General features: G+C 42.0%; 1 protein-coding gene across 18 annotated transcripts in view; it reads right to left on the bottom strand.

Annotated features, from left to right (window-relative positions):
- The window catches only part of KLHL29 (kelch like family member 29), a 917,635-nt gene that overhangs the window by 505,247 nt on the left and 396,040 nt on the right, over nt 1-16,348 (bottom strand). For all 18 annotated transcript variants that reach the window (XM_056564303.1, XM_056564304.1, XM_056564322.1 and 15 more), the window contains one exon: nt 11,540-11,855. In XM_056564303.1, the coding sequence (XP_056420278.1) occupies nt 11,540-11,797 (258 nt within the window). In that variant the 5' untranslated portion in view covers nt 11,798-11,855. The remainder of the gene's footprint in view (nt 1-11,539; nt 11,856-16,348) is intronic.

The following is a 16,348-nucleotide window of genomic DNA, read 5'->3' as shown; positions in this document are numbered from 1 at the left end:
CACCATGTGTAACCCTGGGTATCTTATGTAGCTAATCTTGTCCTTCTATTGTGTCCCTGCTTATAGACTTTATATTGACCAGAATCACCATACACATAAATGTCACATTATTTAAGCCAGTTACGATGACACTATTGATGTAGATGATGATTTGAGTCTACCTAAAGTCTCAATCTCATTGATGTACAGTAAGTATTAATCTTACAGCTTATAGCATGGTCCTACATATTAGCTGAAGTCTCTCCTGTAGCTGATTACACAGTCATTGAGCACAAACATATCCAGTTTAGACTCTAAAACTAGTCCCATGGAGACTCATCAGCTCCGCAGTTAGGCTCAGCATGTGACTGTTCCTAGATATCCTCAGGGACTGATGTTGAGTATACATAGTGATATGTAGTGGAGATAAAAGGGGTCAGGGGATACAGTGTGAATCAAAAGTCCAAACTTCTCTCCCCGGAGGGCCGGAACCTATTCAGTGAAGTCTAGTCTAGCCTAGGCTAGCAGATGTGTGTCTGTCTCCTGCTAGGCCATAGAGGAGGCCTAAGCCTAGTTGAGTATATATATATATATATCTCTTCAGGCAAAGCATGAAGCATGTTAGCTTAACTCTGGCTCTACCAGAGAATCCAAAATCCAGTTCTAAAGTTGCTTAATAGTATGCTGGCATTGTAGATAAAAATAAATAAATTACTAGTAGGTAAGAAAAATAATAACATTTTATCTGGCAAATAATGGCATTTGATATTTGGTTTAAAGGGGTACTCCACCCCTAGACATCTTATCCCCTATCCAAAGGATAGGGGATAAGATGTCTGATCGCGGGGGGTCCCGCTGCTGGGGACCCCCGCAATATAGCACGCAGCACCCACCTGTTACTGCTCCGGAAGTGCTGGAGGGTCTGGCTCCTGATCATGGGAATGGAAGATCATGACGTCACGACTCTGCCCCCGTGTGACGTCACGCCCCGCCCCCGTGTGATGTCACGCCCCACCCCCTCAATGCAAGTCTATGGGAGGGGGCATGGCAGATGTCACGCCCCCTCCCATAGACTTGCATTGAGGGGGCGGGGCTTGACGTCACACGGCAGCGGAGTCGTGACGTCACGATCTTCCATTGCCGTGGTCGGGAGCCAGACCCTCCAGCGCTTCCGGAGCAGTAACAGGGGGTGCTGTGTGCTATATTGCGGGGGGGTCCCCAGCGGCGGGACCCCCGCGATCAGACATCTTATCCCCTATCCTTTGGATAGGGGATAAGATGTCTAGGGGTGGAGTACCCCTTTAATACATCCATAGTGTTGTAAAGAACTTTTTCAAAAAGGTGTATACAAATAGTCTTTGTTTTGCTTCTGACCCGTAGTCTTACATGTTTTTACCAACTCTATTTCCGTTTGTTAAGCTCTAGGTTGTAGCCAGGAATCTAAAATAACAGACATATTTGGGGCTTAGAGTATAGAGGTAAAAGGTATTCGCTAGTAACCACAGATGTCGGTTGTGTGCAGATGTTTCCACTCACTGCTCTCCACTAATGTTCTGGAGACATCAGTAGAGTGAACTGTGACTCCCACCTTACTCGGTGAATCAATAAGTGGTATTGGCGAGCCATAGAACATATGAGCTAATTTCAGTCACTGACCACAGGCTATAGACCGTGCTTTCTATTTTGAAAGTAAATGTCCTCATTCATTAAAGAGGCACTCCAGTAATATTATTTATTTTTATTTTTTTACATATAATGCTAACTTGCCACCAATATCTCTGCAGTGTAATTTGTTTCATCCCGGCTCAGTTGCATTAATGTAATTTGAGCCCTTTCATTATTGCAACTGGGTCATGTGATCCCCAGTAAATTACAAAGCTGTAGACAGGATATCAGTCTCTCCTGTGTGGCTTGTATCCTGTCAACTACAATCTCACAGCACCAAACTCCACATTTCTCCATCACACTTCTCCCAACCCAGCTGCACTTCTCTTGTTCATTGTATGTTTCCCCATGTATAGTGTGCCACTAAAGATATCATTTCTGCCCTATATAAAATATTGCAGGGGCAGTGATGTAGGATTTCCTACACGATTACCTGCAGTTATATGTATTGCCTCTCTGCTATCTGGTGACTGGAGACTCTCCATTGTATTCCTACGAGATGTTGCTCTCCCCTGTCTCCCGTTTGCAAGAGCTGACAGGGAGAAACCTATTATGAGGAGACAGGTTGAAGCTGCATGTCACAGGAATACAATGAGACTCTGCAATATAAGGTAGGGGACACAAGTCTTACTGCACTAATCTATCACCGGTAATACTTAGAATACAGAGCAGAGACTACGTCCTTGCTGTCTCTGTAAAGACAGAAGCATCATGGGACATGTAGGCTGCATTTGGAGAGCCATATCAGTGGAAGAAGAAATGAAGATGGCAGAAAAGCCACATAAAATAGTAATTAAAATAGTGCCTCCATGTTATTCTGCAATTGTCTATGATGCACTACATGGCTGGGTTAACATGAAGTATTTTGGTCAGTATTTTAAGTAGGGATCGACCAATATCGTTTTTTTAGGGCCGATACCGATAATCGGTGGAGGTTAGGGTCGATAGCCGATAACTTATACCGATATTCCGGTATAAGTTATCGGCTATTTATCCCCCCTCGACACCGCTGCAGAGCATTGATTTAAAGCAGGCGCTTTAAATCAATGCACTGCGGTGGCTTTTGCGGGGCCATAGGCCGCCGCCGCCACCCGCTTCTCTCCCCCTACCTGTCAGGGTGGTCCGGGCCATCCATCCTCCCTTCCTGTAGTGTCCGGCGGCATTACGGGTGGAAGGTGAACCGGTCCGGGCTGTCCTTCTTCTCCGGGGGTCCTCTTCTCCACTCCGGGCAGGCTCCGGCCTAGTACGGTGCATAGACGCCGCTGCACAGTGACGCCCGTGCGCAGCGACGCACCTGACGTCACGGCGTAGCGGCGTCTATGCAGCGTACTAGGCCGGAGCCTGCCCGGAGTGGAGAAGAGGACCCCCGGAGAAGGATAGCCCGGACCGGTTCACTCTTCACCCGGAACGCCCCCGGACACTACAGGAAGGAAGGACGGGTAAGTTTATTTTTTTATTTTTATTAACTCGGAGGGTGGGGGAGGGGCCCGACCGGTATAGCGGTATGGGCAAAAATCCATACCGGTATACTGGCCAGCACTACAGGGGGCGGTCGTGGTGCGGTGCGGGGCGGCGGAACGGGGGGGGGGGGGGGGGGGCGGTCGCGGTGCGGGGGGGGCATTATCGGCTTATCGGCAAGGTAATTGCCGATACCGATAATGCCCAAAATCGTGATTATCGGCCAATAATATCGGCCATACCGATAATCGGTCGATCCCTAATTTTAAGGCAGGTTCACATTACTATTCGTGCCTCTGAGACCAGGATACATTGGCAGAATTTCAAAATCGGCTGCCGACGTGTCTTTGCTTTGCTCGGCACATGCACTTATTCAATTCAATGACCCAAATGTATTGTACGAGCATTGTAGAGTTTTTGCTCAGACCAAAGAGCACAGCAAACGGTGCTTTTCTGCCTGAACCCAAACTCGCATATGTCTGAAAACTGACCCAAACATACTACCTAAGTGACAACATCAGAAATTTAGTTATTTGTAATAATGTGAAATGGCACATGGAAAAAGACGGCATGGAAAGCCAAGACAACAGCTGAAATCTATCTGTGATTAAAAGTCAACCCAACCCCTTGTCAGTGTAAATTAATATCAGCTGGTTCAGTCCTAACTGATGGTTACAAAAAGGTCTCATTGCCAAGGTGTCACTCAAGACACCCAATCTAATGATGGGCAAAAACAAAAGAGCTGTCTCAAGAACTTCACAACCTAATTGTTACAAAACATAACAATAGCATTAATTATAAGCGCATTTCTAAGCTTCTGAATGTTCCAGTCAGCACTGATGGGGCCATAATACAGCAATGATTTCACCATAAATTTGCCTCGGCCAGGTGCTCCTCACAAGATTTCTGATAGAGGAGTAAGAAGAATAGTTGTCCTAGAGCCAAGGAGACTTGAGGAGAGCTTCAAAAAGACCTGGAATTAGCAGGTAATGTTGTCTCAAAGAAATAGGATTTAGTGAAAAAAATGGTGACATGTTCAACACTTATTTTACCTGCTATACGCTGATTAAGCTTCATTAACACAAAACTGTAAAACCCCTTTAAGGAAATAACAGCAGCTTATATATTGGTTCTTCTGAAGATAAACCAGACCATCCTCAGACATAAGCTTCTGTGGAGCGGCCTTGTCAGGCAGATAACACAGACAAACAAATGTTTATGTTGTCGCTGAAGTAGAAATATATATTTTTACCATCAAAGTGAGCAAAGCCATTAAGCTCCATAAAATGTGCAGGAGCGTGTTACACTGTCTTGTAAAAGAAATCCAAACATATTCCCACATTCTTTGGGTCAGACCGGCTCCTGGAAATGACACAAACGGCTGCAATAAACTTTCAGGAGCAGCAGATATTTGAGAGCCAATGCCGGAGAATTCTTTCTGGTCTGCACATTTTCGATATATTATATTCCATCTCAGATTTATAGAGAATGCCACAAGTTAAAAAAAAAAGTGGAAAAGTCAACAATGTCTGAGAGACTAGAAAAATAGGACACTGAGGATTAAAAAAGGATTAAAACTCAAAACAAAAAGGACCCTAAAAAGAAAGGTGTAAGGCACAAAATCCCAAAAGTCCCAAATATTCATTTTTATTGATATTTTCTCCAGTATTTCCCCCCCCCCCCCCCCTGATCATAGACCAAATACAGTCATAGCAATGTTACATGGATCACCCATTGCCGCAAACCACAAAAGACCTGTAGAGGGCTGGCAAGCCACAGTCTATTTTGGAAGAATTTTGGTAAGTGTATTTAAAAATGTATATTGTTTAACCTTTGATTTTAGCCTAAAGATGGGCATCTTTAGGCTAAAATCAAATATTAACTAAACCATCTCCTAAGTACCCATCCCTGGGAAGAAAAGCCTCCCATATCTTCTTAATGTTCATGAGTGTTCTTTACCGTTCAGTAGAGACAAGAAGGATCATGTGACATACACTAACATTTAAGGTACAGGAGATTTCTATGGTTTTAAGGAGTATACTGGTATATTTTATATTTTGTTTTTAACTGTGCCCAGGCAGGTGCTAAATAGAAAAATAACCTATACTTATCTTCCTTGCTCCCATGTCTCCACAGGAGCTCCTGGTCCCACTGAACAGCACTTCTAAGAGATTGGGGTCGGCAACCACTTAGCCAATCAGTGACGAAGTTAGGACACTACTGAGGCCACTGCTTGGCTGAGTGGGCAATACCACTTCCAAACTCCATTTCTGGAATCATCACGCACTGGAACCAGGAATCTGTTAGAAAGGCGGCAGCGGAGGGGGAGCAAGGAAAGTAAGTATTGCTTTGGTTTTTTTTGTTTTTTATTTAGCACCTTCCTGAACATAAAAAAAAAAAAAAAACTAAGAACCCGTTTAAGCAATATTTTGGTTAACCATTTAGAAAACATAACCCCACTAGCAGGAAGTGATGTAGGTAGATCAGGCGCTTGCTAATAAAAATCACATACTTTATTTTAATCTGTTAAAACCAGTTTAAACCCAAATCCCAGGAATAAGTCTCCAACACATTTCAAACCCGTTTATCAATGTTCTTACTCATGAATTAAACAGGGATTTACAGGTTTGAAATGCGTTAAACAGATTTGTAATTTACTTCTATTTTAAAATCTTAATCCTTACAGTACTTATCAGCTGCTGTATTCTCCACAGGAAGGTCTTTTGTTTTTGAATTTATTTTGTCTGACTACAGTGCTCTCTGCTGACACCTCTGTCCATGTCAGGAACTGTCCAGAGTACAAGCAAATCCCCATTGCAAACCAATCCTGCTTTGCACAGTTTCTAAAATTTACAGAGGTGTCAGCAGAGAGCACTGTGGTCAGACAGAAAAGAAATTAAAAAAGAAAGGAACTTTCTGTGGAGAATATAGCAGCTGATAAGTACTGGAAGGATTAAGATTTTTCAATAGAAGTAATTTACAAATCTGTTTAACTTTCTGGCACCAGTGGATTTAACATTTTTTTTTCCAGTTGGCTACCCCTTTTATTAGAAAAGGTCTCATTTATCCCAACGTGTTTTCCCCCTGAATATGACAACACATATGGGATTCATCAGGGGACATACATTGCAGGTCATGTATAAAAGTGATAAGGCTGCAAGCAAAGATAACCAAATGGTGTCAGCCAGTAGGTATAGATATCCAGGTCCAAGGTTGAACCACTCAACAATCAACCCTGGGTATAGGCGAGGACAGTAGAAAGAAAAAGAATGAGGTAATGGAATTGTAGCTCCTCTCCTTCTGGCAGCAGTTGATCAACTGTTTTATACAGTCGAAGGGACCTTTAAAGCCCACATAGGTTCCAGGGCCTATGTGTAATGACCTAGCTATCCTCTATAGTTATTCCCCGAATGGTTTACCTATTGGTCAAACTATTTGATTTTCTATAGTCAAAAGCCCTTCACACAATCCTAATGTATTCATGGCCTATCTAAATGATATAAAATGCACCCTAGCTGAAATCTGAGGATCTTATAGCGAGTTGCGTAGGATGACATCCGAATAAAACAATGGAAGGCGATGAGGTTTCGAATACTTAGAAAATATTTATTCACCTCTGCTTGAGGAAAATGAAAATGTGTGCAAAGTGAATATATACATATGAAGATGATTGACAGGAGGGAACGGTTATATGGATTATGAAGAAATAATACATCAGTGTGGAAATTATGCAGCAAGGCAACATCAGTTATATAATGCTACACAAATCCAAAACTCAAATAACAAATAAGGTGCTTCATATAGAGACACAAGGAATAAGACTGACAGGAGGACCACCAAAGAGGTTAGGTGTATCCAGAACTAGGTAAATCTTTAAAAAAAAGGTAACACATAGGGGGCCTCACATTAAGAAGAAAGATGTCACATAAGAATAAGACTGACAGGAGGGCATGAGAAGGTGTTATGAGCTTTGTTGGAACTATGAGTGATGTGAGCAAATAAAAATACATTACGAGATAGACTTCACATGTAACAAATAGGATATATCATATTGATAATGACCCATAGGGATAGAATTGACAGGTGGACCTGAGAAGAAGCAGCTGTGGTATGTCCACACCGATATACAAGATGAATACTAAGAGTATATAACAAATCAGATGTTTCTTATTGAGATTAAAAAAAAATACCCTGAATAAAATGGAGTAACTGGAGGGTCTCTGGGTCTGGGGGTTAAAAGAAATGGTGATGTGGGAAGGAAAATATAACTATCAGTTTAAATGAGTTATACCAGTGGTCTCAAACTGTGGCCTTCCAAGTTTTGCTAAAACTTCAACTCCCAGCATGCCCGGACAGCCGTTGGCTGTCCGGGCATGCTGGGAGGTGAAGTTTTGCAACATCTGGAGGGCGACAGTTTGAGACCACTGAGTTATACTATTTGAACACAGATAACAAGTAGGACGACCAACATAGAAATAAAGGATAATAAAAAGAATAAGACAGTCAAGAGAGTCCGCAGAGGAGGTAATGAGGTTTTAACTAATACTAGAGTTCAGCTGCACAATACTTAACAAATGTAAAGAGCAGATAACACATATAGAGAGGAGGGGTATCCCATAGGAATAGGCCTGACAGGAGGGCTTAGCATGAGGATAAGGGTTTATATGGGAGAATACATCAGCCGTGTTTTGGCAATTAAACAGCGGCATGGGAATGATACCAGACTCTGTTACTATCAATTATATCTCGTAATAAGGAGAATGCACACGGGATACCAGACATGAATAAGATTAAAAAGAGGACATCAGAAGAAGAAAAAAAGAGACTTGAAGGGACAAGAACTATGCTGAAGGCATCTCACACTGAATAGCCACTTTATTAGGGAGCCTTGCCCTTTTACATTTGGGGCTTTATTGTAGGGGAATTAGACACGTGAACCTGGAGTGCAGCATAAGATGAAGTGATTCAGATCTGTTGCACCACGCTGACTACAGGGTTAGATTGGTACAGGCAGCATGAATCAATGAATGCTTCCTGTCAGGTGTCACCAGTTCAGGTTGGTGGAGGTGTGGGGAACGTTATTTGGTATGGAGAACGGATGTTTGGACCATAGGGCTTATTTAAGCTTTGTGGCCAGCCAAGATGCTTCCTTCATTTCAGATGTTTTCTCTATGGCAGAAACCCTATCCACCACTATAGTCATGAATTGGTACCAGGAACATGACAGTAAGTTATCCTGCTTACTTTTCCTTTACAATACCTAGATCTCTACCCTACCGACATCACTGGGATAAGGTAGAACAGGCTGTTCACAACATATCTATTGTGAGACAACTACGAGATCTAAGTGATCCTGTCCACTTAGGCCAATATTCCTACAGAACAATTTCAACACCTGGTGAAATGTATGCCACAATGAATTGCTTCAGTTCTGTAGGCCAAAGAGGGTCCATCCAAATACCAGAAGGGGGGTCTCTACTAACGTAGTCAATCAGTGTATAATGAAACTTGGTCTCGGGCCTGATGAAGTGCAGTTTAGCGTGAAACGGACCGTTGCCCGAGCATCCCCTGTAACAGTCTCCCTGTCTTTTAAAGAATAAAGCTGCATGAATATTGTGGATGAACTGCATTACACGTGAGCACTACCGTTTAGATTTGCATGGGATGTCCAGGTATAATATAGGTCACCATTGATCCGTGCTGATCGCAATCAGCTGCTTGTGGCTAGCGGTGACGGTATCTGCTTGTATGGATATGTGCAAATCATATACATCTTACTTAGTGGGGTAACGGCACCAAAATTAGTTTTTGCAACAAGTACTTCTCTGGTAAGTTATACTTTATTGGATAGATATGAAGAACATGCAATATACGGGATGCTGTACATTAGGTTGTCACATATAAATAAGATATATGACAAGAGGACCTAAGAGGAGGATAAGAGATATGTGGAACAAATTAAAATAGTGTATTTAACAAAAAAAAATGTAATAATAAATATATATAATTACTTTTCAGTAAAACCTTACCAGAGAAATATGAGACGAACAAACAAATAGGATGATAAGGGTTTTGGTTGATGATGAATAGGATTGTTAGGAGGGTCTAGTAGACTAATAGGTTAGGATGTACATACACACTATAGTTTTAAAGAGGTATTCTGGCCAAATACATCTTGTCCCTTATCCAAAGGATAGGGGATAAGATGTCTGATCGCGGGGGGCCAACCGCTGGGACCCCCCACGATCTCTGTGCAGCACCCGCATTCTATGCGGGTGCTGCACAGAGATCACGGGGGGTCCCAGTGGCAGACCCCCTGCGATCAGACATCTTATGCCCTGTCCTTTGGATAGAGGACAAGATGTACTTGTCCGGGATACCCCTTTAATGTAAAATACATAATTTTTATGGTGTATCCAGTGATACAGTACAATTTTGTAAATTGTAAGCCTTTACTGACAGGGCCCTTTCCCCCTCTATATCAGTCTACAATTTACTATGTGTCATGTTCACTGTACCTGCATTATGAATTTTAACCCTTATCAAATATAAAGTGCCGTGAAACCAAGGACGCTATATAAATAAATAATAGTATTAAAAAAATGACCAATCATAAACAGCAATACCTAAAATAGTCACCTCACTCTATTAATCCCAAGCTCATCAAGAAATGACAGATGAGTTCTTCACAAGTCTTTCCTGACTGTTCTATTGCTAGACCTCACTTGTTTATTCGGAGTCAGATCATGGCCCTGACAGGCGTAATGTACCCAGATGGAGCCAGGAGGTTGGAAATAACATTTACGTCTCACCAAGCTGTAGAAAGAGCTAAGACTTGTCATCACTTTGGGAGAACACCAAAACGTTTGACCGAATGATTGACAGGTTGATTGCTGCAAAATGCAACTATTAAGTTACAATTGAGTCGGGTAAAAGGAGCTACACGAACTATTCCTGAGTATTACTGATATTGCACCGATCTATTCCACTACGTTTTTTTCTAACTGTTCTTTCAACCAGTTAATGAGATGAGAATATAAGGACATTAATGCTTTGATCTAAGAGAGTTTTTAAAGGGGTATTCCAGGAAAAAAACTTTTTTTTTATATCAACTGGCTCCAGAAAGTTAAACAGATTTGTAAATTACATCTATAAAAAAATCTTAATCCTTCCAGTAGTTATCAGCTGATGAAGTGTAGTTGTTCTTTTCTGTCTGACAACAGTGCTCTCTCCTGACACCTCTGCTTGTCTCAGGAAACTGTCCAGAGTAGGAGCAAATCTCCATACCAAATCTCTAATGCTTTGGACCGTTCCCGAGACAAGCAGAGGTGTCAGCAGAGAGCACTGTTGTCAGAAAGAAAGGAACAACTCAACTTCTGAAGCTGATAACTATTGGAAGGATTAATATTTTATAATAGAAGTAATTTACAAATCTGTTTAACTTTCTGGAGACAGATGATATATATATAAAGGGGTGCTCCACCCCTAGACATCTTATCTCCTATCCAAAGGATAGGGGATAAGATGTCAGATCGCCAAGGTCCCGCTGCTGGGGACCCCCGGGATCTCCGCTGCGGCACCCCGCTATCATTACTGCACAGAGCACGCTGGCTCTGTGCGTAATGACCCGCGATACAGGGGCCGGAGTATCGTGATGGCGGAGCAATGACGTAACGATGCTCTGGCCCCTGTATTGCCTGTCATTACGCATGGAGCGAGTTTGCTCTGAGCATTAATGATAGTGGGGTGCCGCAGCAGAGATCCCGGGGGTCCTCAGCAGCGGGACCCCGGCGATCTGACATCTCCAGATCTCCGGCCGCCATTTTGGATGATCGGTTCCCCCAGCAGCGCTGCGGGCGATCCGGTCATCTATTTAAATGTGTGCATTGCCACAGATGCCGTTATCTGTATTGATCTGCAGTGCATGACGCGAGCTTCGGAGGTCATGTACAGGATGTAAATGTGCGTCCTGGTGCACGAAGTACATCTGCACCAGGGTGTATATTTAAGTCTGTGGTCGTTAAGGGGTTAAGTTTTCTTTCCCGAGGAGAATTACTTTGAATAACGTTTTCCCAGGAAGCATTGTGTGGCCTATAAAACGCCCTCTGCAAACTTGAAGACCTACAACAAAGGCCTCTCTCTTAGTCAGTCAGCACCTTGCTCTGTACTGATGAGGGGCAAGAACCCTCTTAAAACTGCCTACTGATGGGCACTCTTCCTTTTGAAGGAAATCCTTATATCAGCAAAAAGATTTTCAAGGAATAGGAGCTAAAAGTTATTTTGGTGTCAACCGCCCCAAATAATGATGAGTTGAATCAATATCTGATGTAACTATATATATTCAGCCATCTGAATATATATAGTAAAAAATAATAATAATAAACAAGAACAACCAACCACAATTGTCCAAAAAAATAATAATAAAATGTATTCTTACTTTGGATGCTGACGCTGCAGAAGGGTTGCTTGCGTTGCTTGTTACGGCATCACTGCCAACCGTAGTAGAAGTGGTAGACGTTGGTGTGGGTAGACGGGATGGCACAATGGGTAAAGGCAGCAGTCCTGGCCTGTTGTTTCCATTGCCATTGACTATGCTGTTGGCATTACTGGTGTTCATATGATTACTGCTTGGGCTCCACTCCCATCTCTCCCATCCTCCGCAGAAATCCCTTTCAAACCTGCTGTGCCGCGACATCCTGAAACGTAGACGCACAGGCGGCTTCCTCCCTTTTTAATTCTTGTTACCAAGAGTGCTGAAACATTGAGGAAAAAAAAGTAACATTACAAGAAAGAAATCCAGAAACCCTTGAATCTTCTAAATGAGAAACATTATTTATAGGTGAGTTCTATATGATAATTGATGTGGAATCTCAGCAAGCCCACTGTGTATAATGATCAAAAAAAATGATTTCCCCTACTGTATAACTGCATAATTATTAGCAATGAAAGTTTATTCTTTGAAAAGCAAAAAAATATATGAAAAAAAGAAAAAATGTGAAAACAGAACTTGGAGCGGCTCCTGCTGTTTTCATTTAGAAAATAATAAATCCTAAACCAATTTCTATTCGCCTGCCTTTTATCATAGGATTGTAAACCACTAGATTAACCGCTTTGCTGTGTGGGGAGACAAAAGAGCCTGTGATAGGGGCCCGGCTTAATTTAGTAAATACAATTATGAATGGATTGTGTTTCGGAATATAGTGAAGAGTGGCGGGGGGGGGGGGGGGGGAGACCGCACAATAATAGCTCTATTTACTTATCAATGTAAAGTGGTCATTAGCAGCTTGTATATTACACTATATACATCATATATCTATCTGTCTGTCTATCTATCTATCTATATATATATATATATATATATATAAAACTCATTGGCCCTTATTTACTAAGAGTGTTGTGTAGGTTTCTTTGTGGGTTTTAATCCCGTACAATTTATTTTCCACGGTAATTACTAAGGTTTCCCTACATTTTCCACTTTCCCTGCACTTTGCTTTTTTTACACCTGCTCTGATCTGTAGGGTTTTCCTCAGCTCAAATCCATCACATTTTCTGTGGAAACCTTAGTAAATATGTTGTTTTTTTTTTTTTGTGAAAATGTTGGGAACACACCCCTTTTCTGTGATCACACCCCCTTTCCCAACACCCACACCCCTTTTTGGGGTTTCTTCTCTGACACAATGTGACAGAATCTGGCGCACAACCCGACAAAACATGTCGGGTTTGCAATAGTAAATGAGGGCCAATGTATGTGTGTGTGTTCCAGCATCACGTTCAAACCGCTTAAGATATTAACATTGAACTTGGCAGACATGTTACTTATATGTCAACAACAAACATAGGATAGGTGATTTAACCCTTACTCACCCCCATTTGCCAGGGTTGGGGTTTTCATATAAAGTCCCATTCAAGTCTATGGGAAATATATGTTACTGCATAACTTCCAAACAGCTGGAGATATTTCGATAATACTTGGTCACATGTTACTTATATGTCAAATAAAAATATATAATAGTTAAATTAACCCCTAATTTGACCCCATATGTGAAGGATGGGGTTTTTGTTTCAAGTCCCCTGCAAGTATATAGGACTTCTGGTGTCTTACTCCACAAACTCCACATCTCCTGGAGAATGTGTCAGTCCGGCTGGTAAGCCACAACCCATCTCACAAAGACACACCCACATTTTAAGCCACACCCCTTTTATTTTCAGATTACAATATCTTTACCACAACACAGCCCCACCTGAGGATAGGATATGAGGATAAGAAATGAGGATTAGCTATGGGGACGGCATATGAGGACGGGATATGAGGTCAGGATATGGGGACGGGATATGGGGTCGGGATATGCGGTCGGGATATGGGGTCGGGATATGCGGTCGGGATATGGGGACTGGATATGGGGACTGGATATGGGGACGGGATATGGGCACGGGATATGTGGACGGGATATGGAGACAGCATATGGGGACGGGATATGAGGTCGGGATATGGGGACGGGATATGGGGACAGGATATGGGGTCGGGATATGGGGACTGGATATGGGGACAGCATATGGGGACGGGATATGATGTCGGGATATGGGGACGGGATATGGAGAAGGGATATGAGGTCGGGATATGGGGACGGGATATGGGGACGGGATATGGGGTCGGGATATGGGGACGGGATATGGGGATATGAGGACGGGATATGAGAACAAAATATGAGGACAGGATATGAGGTCGGAATATGAGGAGGGGATTTGGGGTCAAGATATAAGGATGGGATATGGGTGAGGATTTTGGGATGGGATATGAGGACAAAAGCTTCCTCCTTTGTTGCTTTTCCCCCACAAGGATAAGGTGGGAAAAACCGAGCAGCGCCGGGAACTTAGCTAGTATATATATATATATATATATATATATATATATAAATCAACATTTAAAATGCCATTTCATGGATATTTAAAGGGGTACTCCGCCCCTAGTCATCTTATCCACTATCCAAATGACCCCCGCGATCTCTCCTGCAGAAAAAACGTATATCAGCAGTACGGAGCTATGTTTGCTCTGTTGCTGATGAAGGGCGATACAGGGGCCGGGGCCAGGCTTGCATTGAGGGGGTGGGATTTGACGTCACAAGGGGGCGGGGCCGTGATGTTGCGATACCCCGGCCCCTGTATCGCCCGTCATCAGCCACAGAGCAAACATAGCTCCATGCTGCTGATATACGGGGGTGCTGCCAGAGAGATCGCGGGGGTCCCCATCGGCGGGACCCCTGAGATCAGACATCTTATCCCCTGTCCTTTGGAGTACCCCTTTAAGTTTCACCTTCATCAGCCCCCAAACGATAAGAAATTACTCTCACAGGTACTGTATTGGCAATGTTTTTTTTTTTTTTATTATATGCTATAAAAATTAAAAAGATCACCAGCTCTGATCCCCCAAAGCTGTTGTTGCCTTCCGGCCCCCGCTGCCTTCTTGTTGGACCTATGGCTGTGAGGGATTGGGGCAGGAGAGTATGGCTTCTTTTTTATTTATTACAGCACCCTGAGCATTAGGTTCACATGACAGTTGTGTTTTCTGACACATTTATACATCAACAACCTGTTAAAATAAGATGTCGATATATATGAGTACGGACAGGCTCAGTGACCCCTACCTAGTCAACAATTATTACCTTCGAGTCATTTTCCGAGTGTACACATTTTGTCTCAGACCCACAAGGGTGGATTTCTGCACTTTTGAGTCCAAGACAAAACACATATACACTCAGAAAATGAGGCAAATATAGTCACAGGTCTATAGTCACAAGTATATTTATGGGCCCCTGAAGTTTATGGGGCCTGTGGTTTTTTTTTTTGGGAAGAATTTTTTTCCTTTCCTTTTTTTCTTTTCTTTTTTGCATCATTTTGTTAGTATAGTTAGTATAAGTTATTGACTAGCTTTTATTCATTTTTGGGGAAACAAAAAATTCTATTTTTGTCACTGATCATTCAAAACAAAACAAAGAAGGCACATGAAGGATATACAGTATATCTTTCAGAAGCTCAAAATTGGCTGCTAATGTATCTGTGCGCAGAAAGGCACGGGCCCCATTCAATCCAATGACCTGAGCATAGTCAGATAGGTACTATGTTTGGATTATTTTCTGAGTGTATCTGAGATTTGGCTTGGACTGAAAATTGTGATGTGAATGCACCCAGTTTTGTGGTCTATTTTGTCAGTTTTGATGGCAAGTATAAAACATAATGAAAATTTAGGAATTCTAAAGGTTCATTGTATAATTATAGTGGATTCCAATTTTTATTTATTTTACAATTTCTTGCAGTTTTTAAGATCTCTGCTTGCCAAAAATAATATCTGGTAAAAAAAACAAAAAACTGATTCTCAGCATTCATAAATGTTAACAGAACTGCCAGAATGTTCACATGAAAGAATACAATTTCATTTCAGCTATACTGTCATGGGACACAATGGAAAACATGATTGTGTTTACAGAGAAGCAATCTATAGATGACATCAGAATATTTTCATCCGCACTGCGCTGCAGAGTTATGTTACTGGATTAGATCGATATAAGAATATTATTTTTTTTTGCAGGGGCAGAGTTATCAAAGACTGAAAAGAGGCAAATAACATTACCCACAATTCTGGTGGGACGAAGTATAAGCCAAATAACAATAATAAAAACAATATTAAAAAGTTATATATGTATAGAAAAGCAAGACAGAAGACTGCACTCCAGATGGGGTATCCAATAAACATATGGGTTTTATTCAACCATCAAATACAGAGATGCAAAGTTTCCACCTTACCATAAGGTCTTTATTAAGAATAGTAAGGTCGAAATGTTGCATCTCTGTATTTGATTGGTGAATAAAACTATATATTAAATGGATACCCATCTGGAGTGCGTCTTCCATCTTGCTTTTCTTTGTTCTAGATTTTAAGCCTTGGTTGGGCTTTGAGGACTGGGACCCACAGAGCCTTGAGTCCTTTTTCACGGTGAAAAATCCATACCTTGCATTTATGTGTGTGTATTTATAAGACTGCTAATATCATGTCAATGGCTCCTGGCACAGGGTGGGACATGCTAAGCATTATATGAACAGTAAGACAATAAGGGCTGTAGTAGTCGTCAGTCTCACATTCCTCACATACCCACAAGGGACAGATGTGCGGCCACCGGAACTTTTTTTTTTTTTAGCAGGGCAGAAAAACCCTACTAGCTGACACGCATTTCCTAGTTTGTTGGCTGATTTC

The sequence above is a fragment of the Hyla sarda genome, chromosome 3 (assembly GCF_029499605.1).
Source record: "Hyla sarda isolate aHylSar1 chromosome 3, aHylSar1.hap1, whole genome shotgun sequence".
Classification (NCBI taxonomy): Eukaryota; Metazoa; Chordata; class Amphibia; order Anura; family Hylidae; genus Hyla; species Hyla sarda.
The sequence above is the reverse complement of the archived record's forward strand: the minus strand, read 5'-3'. Positions and strand labels throughout refer to the sequence as shown.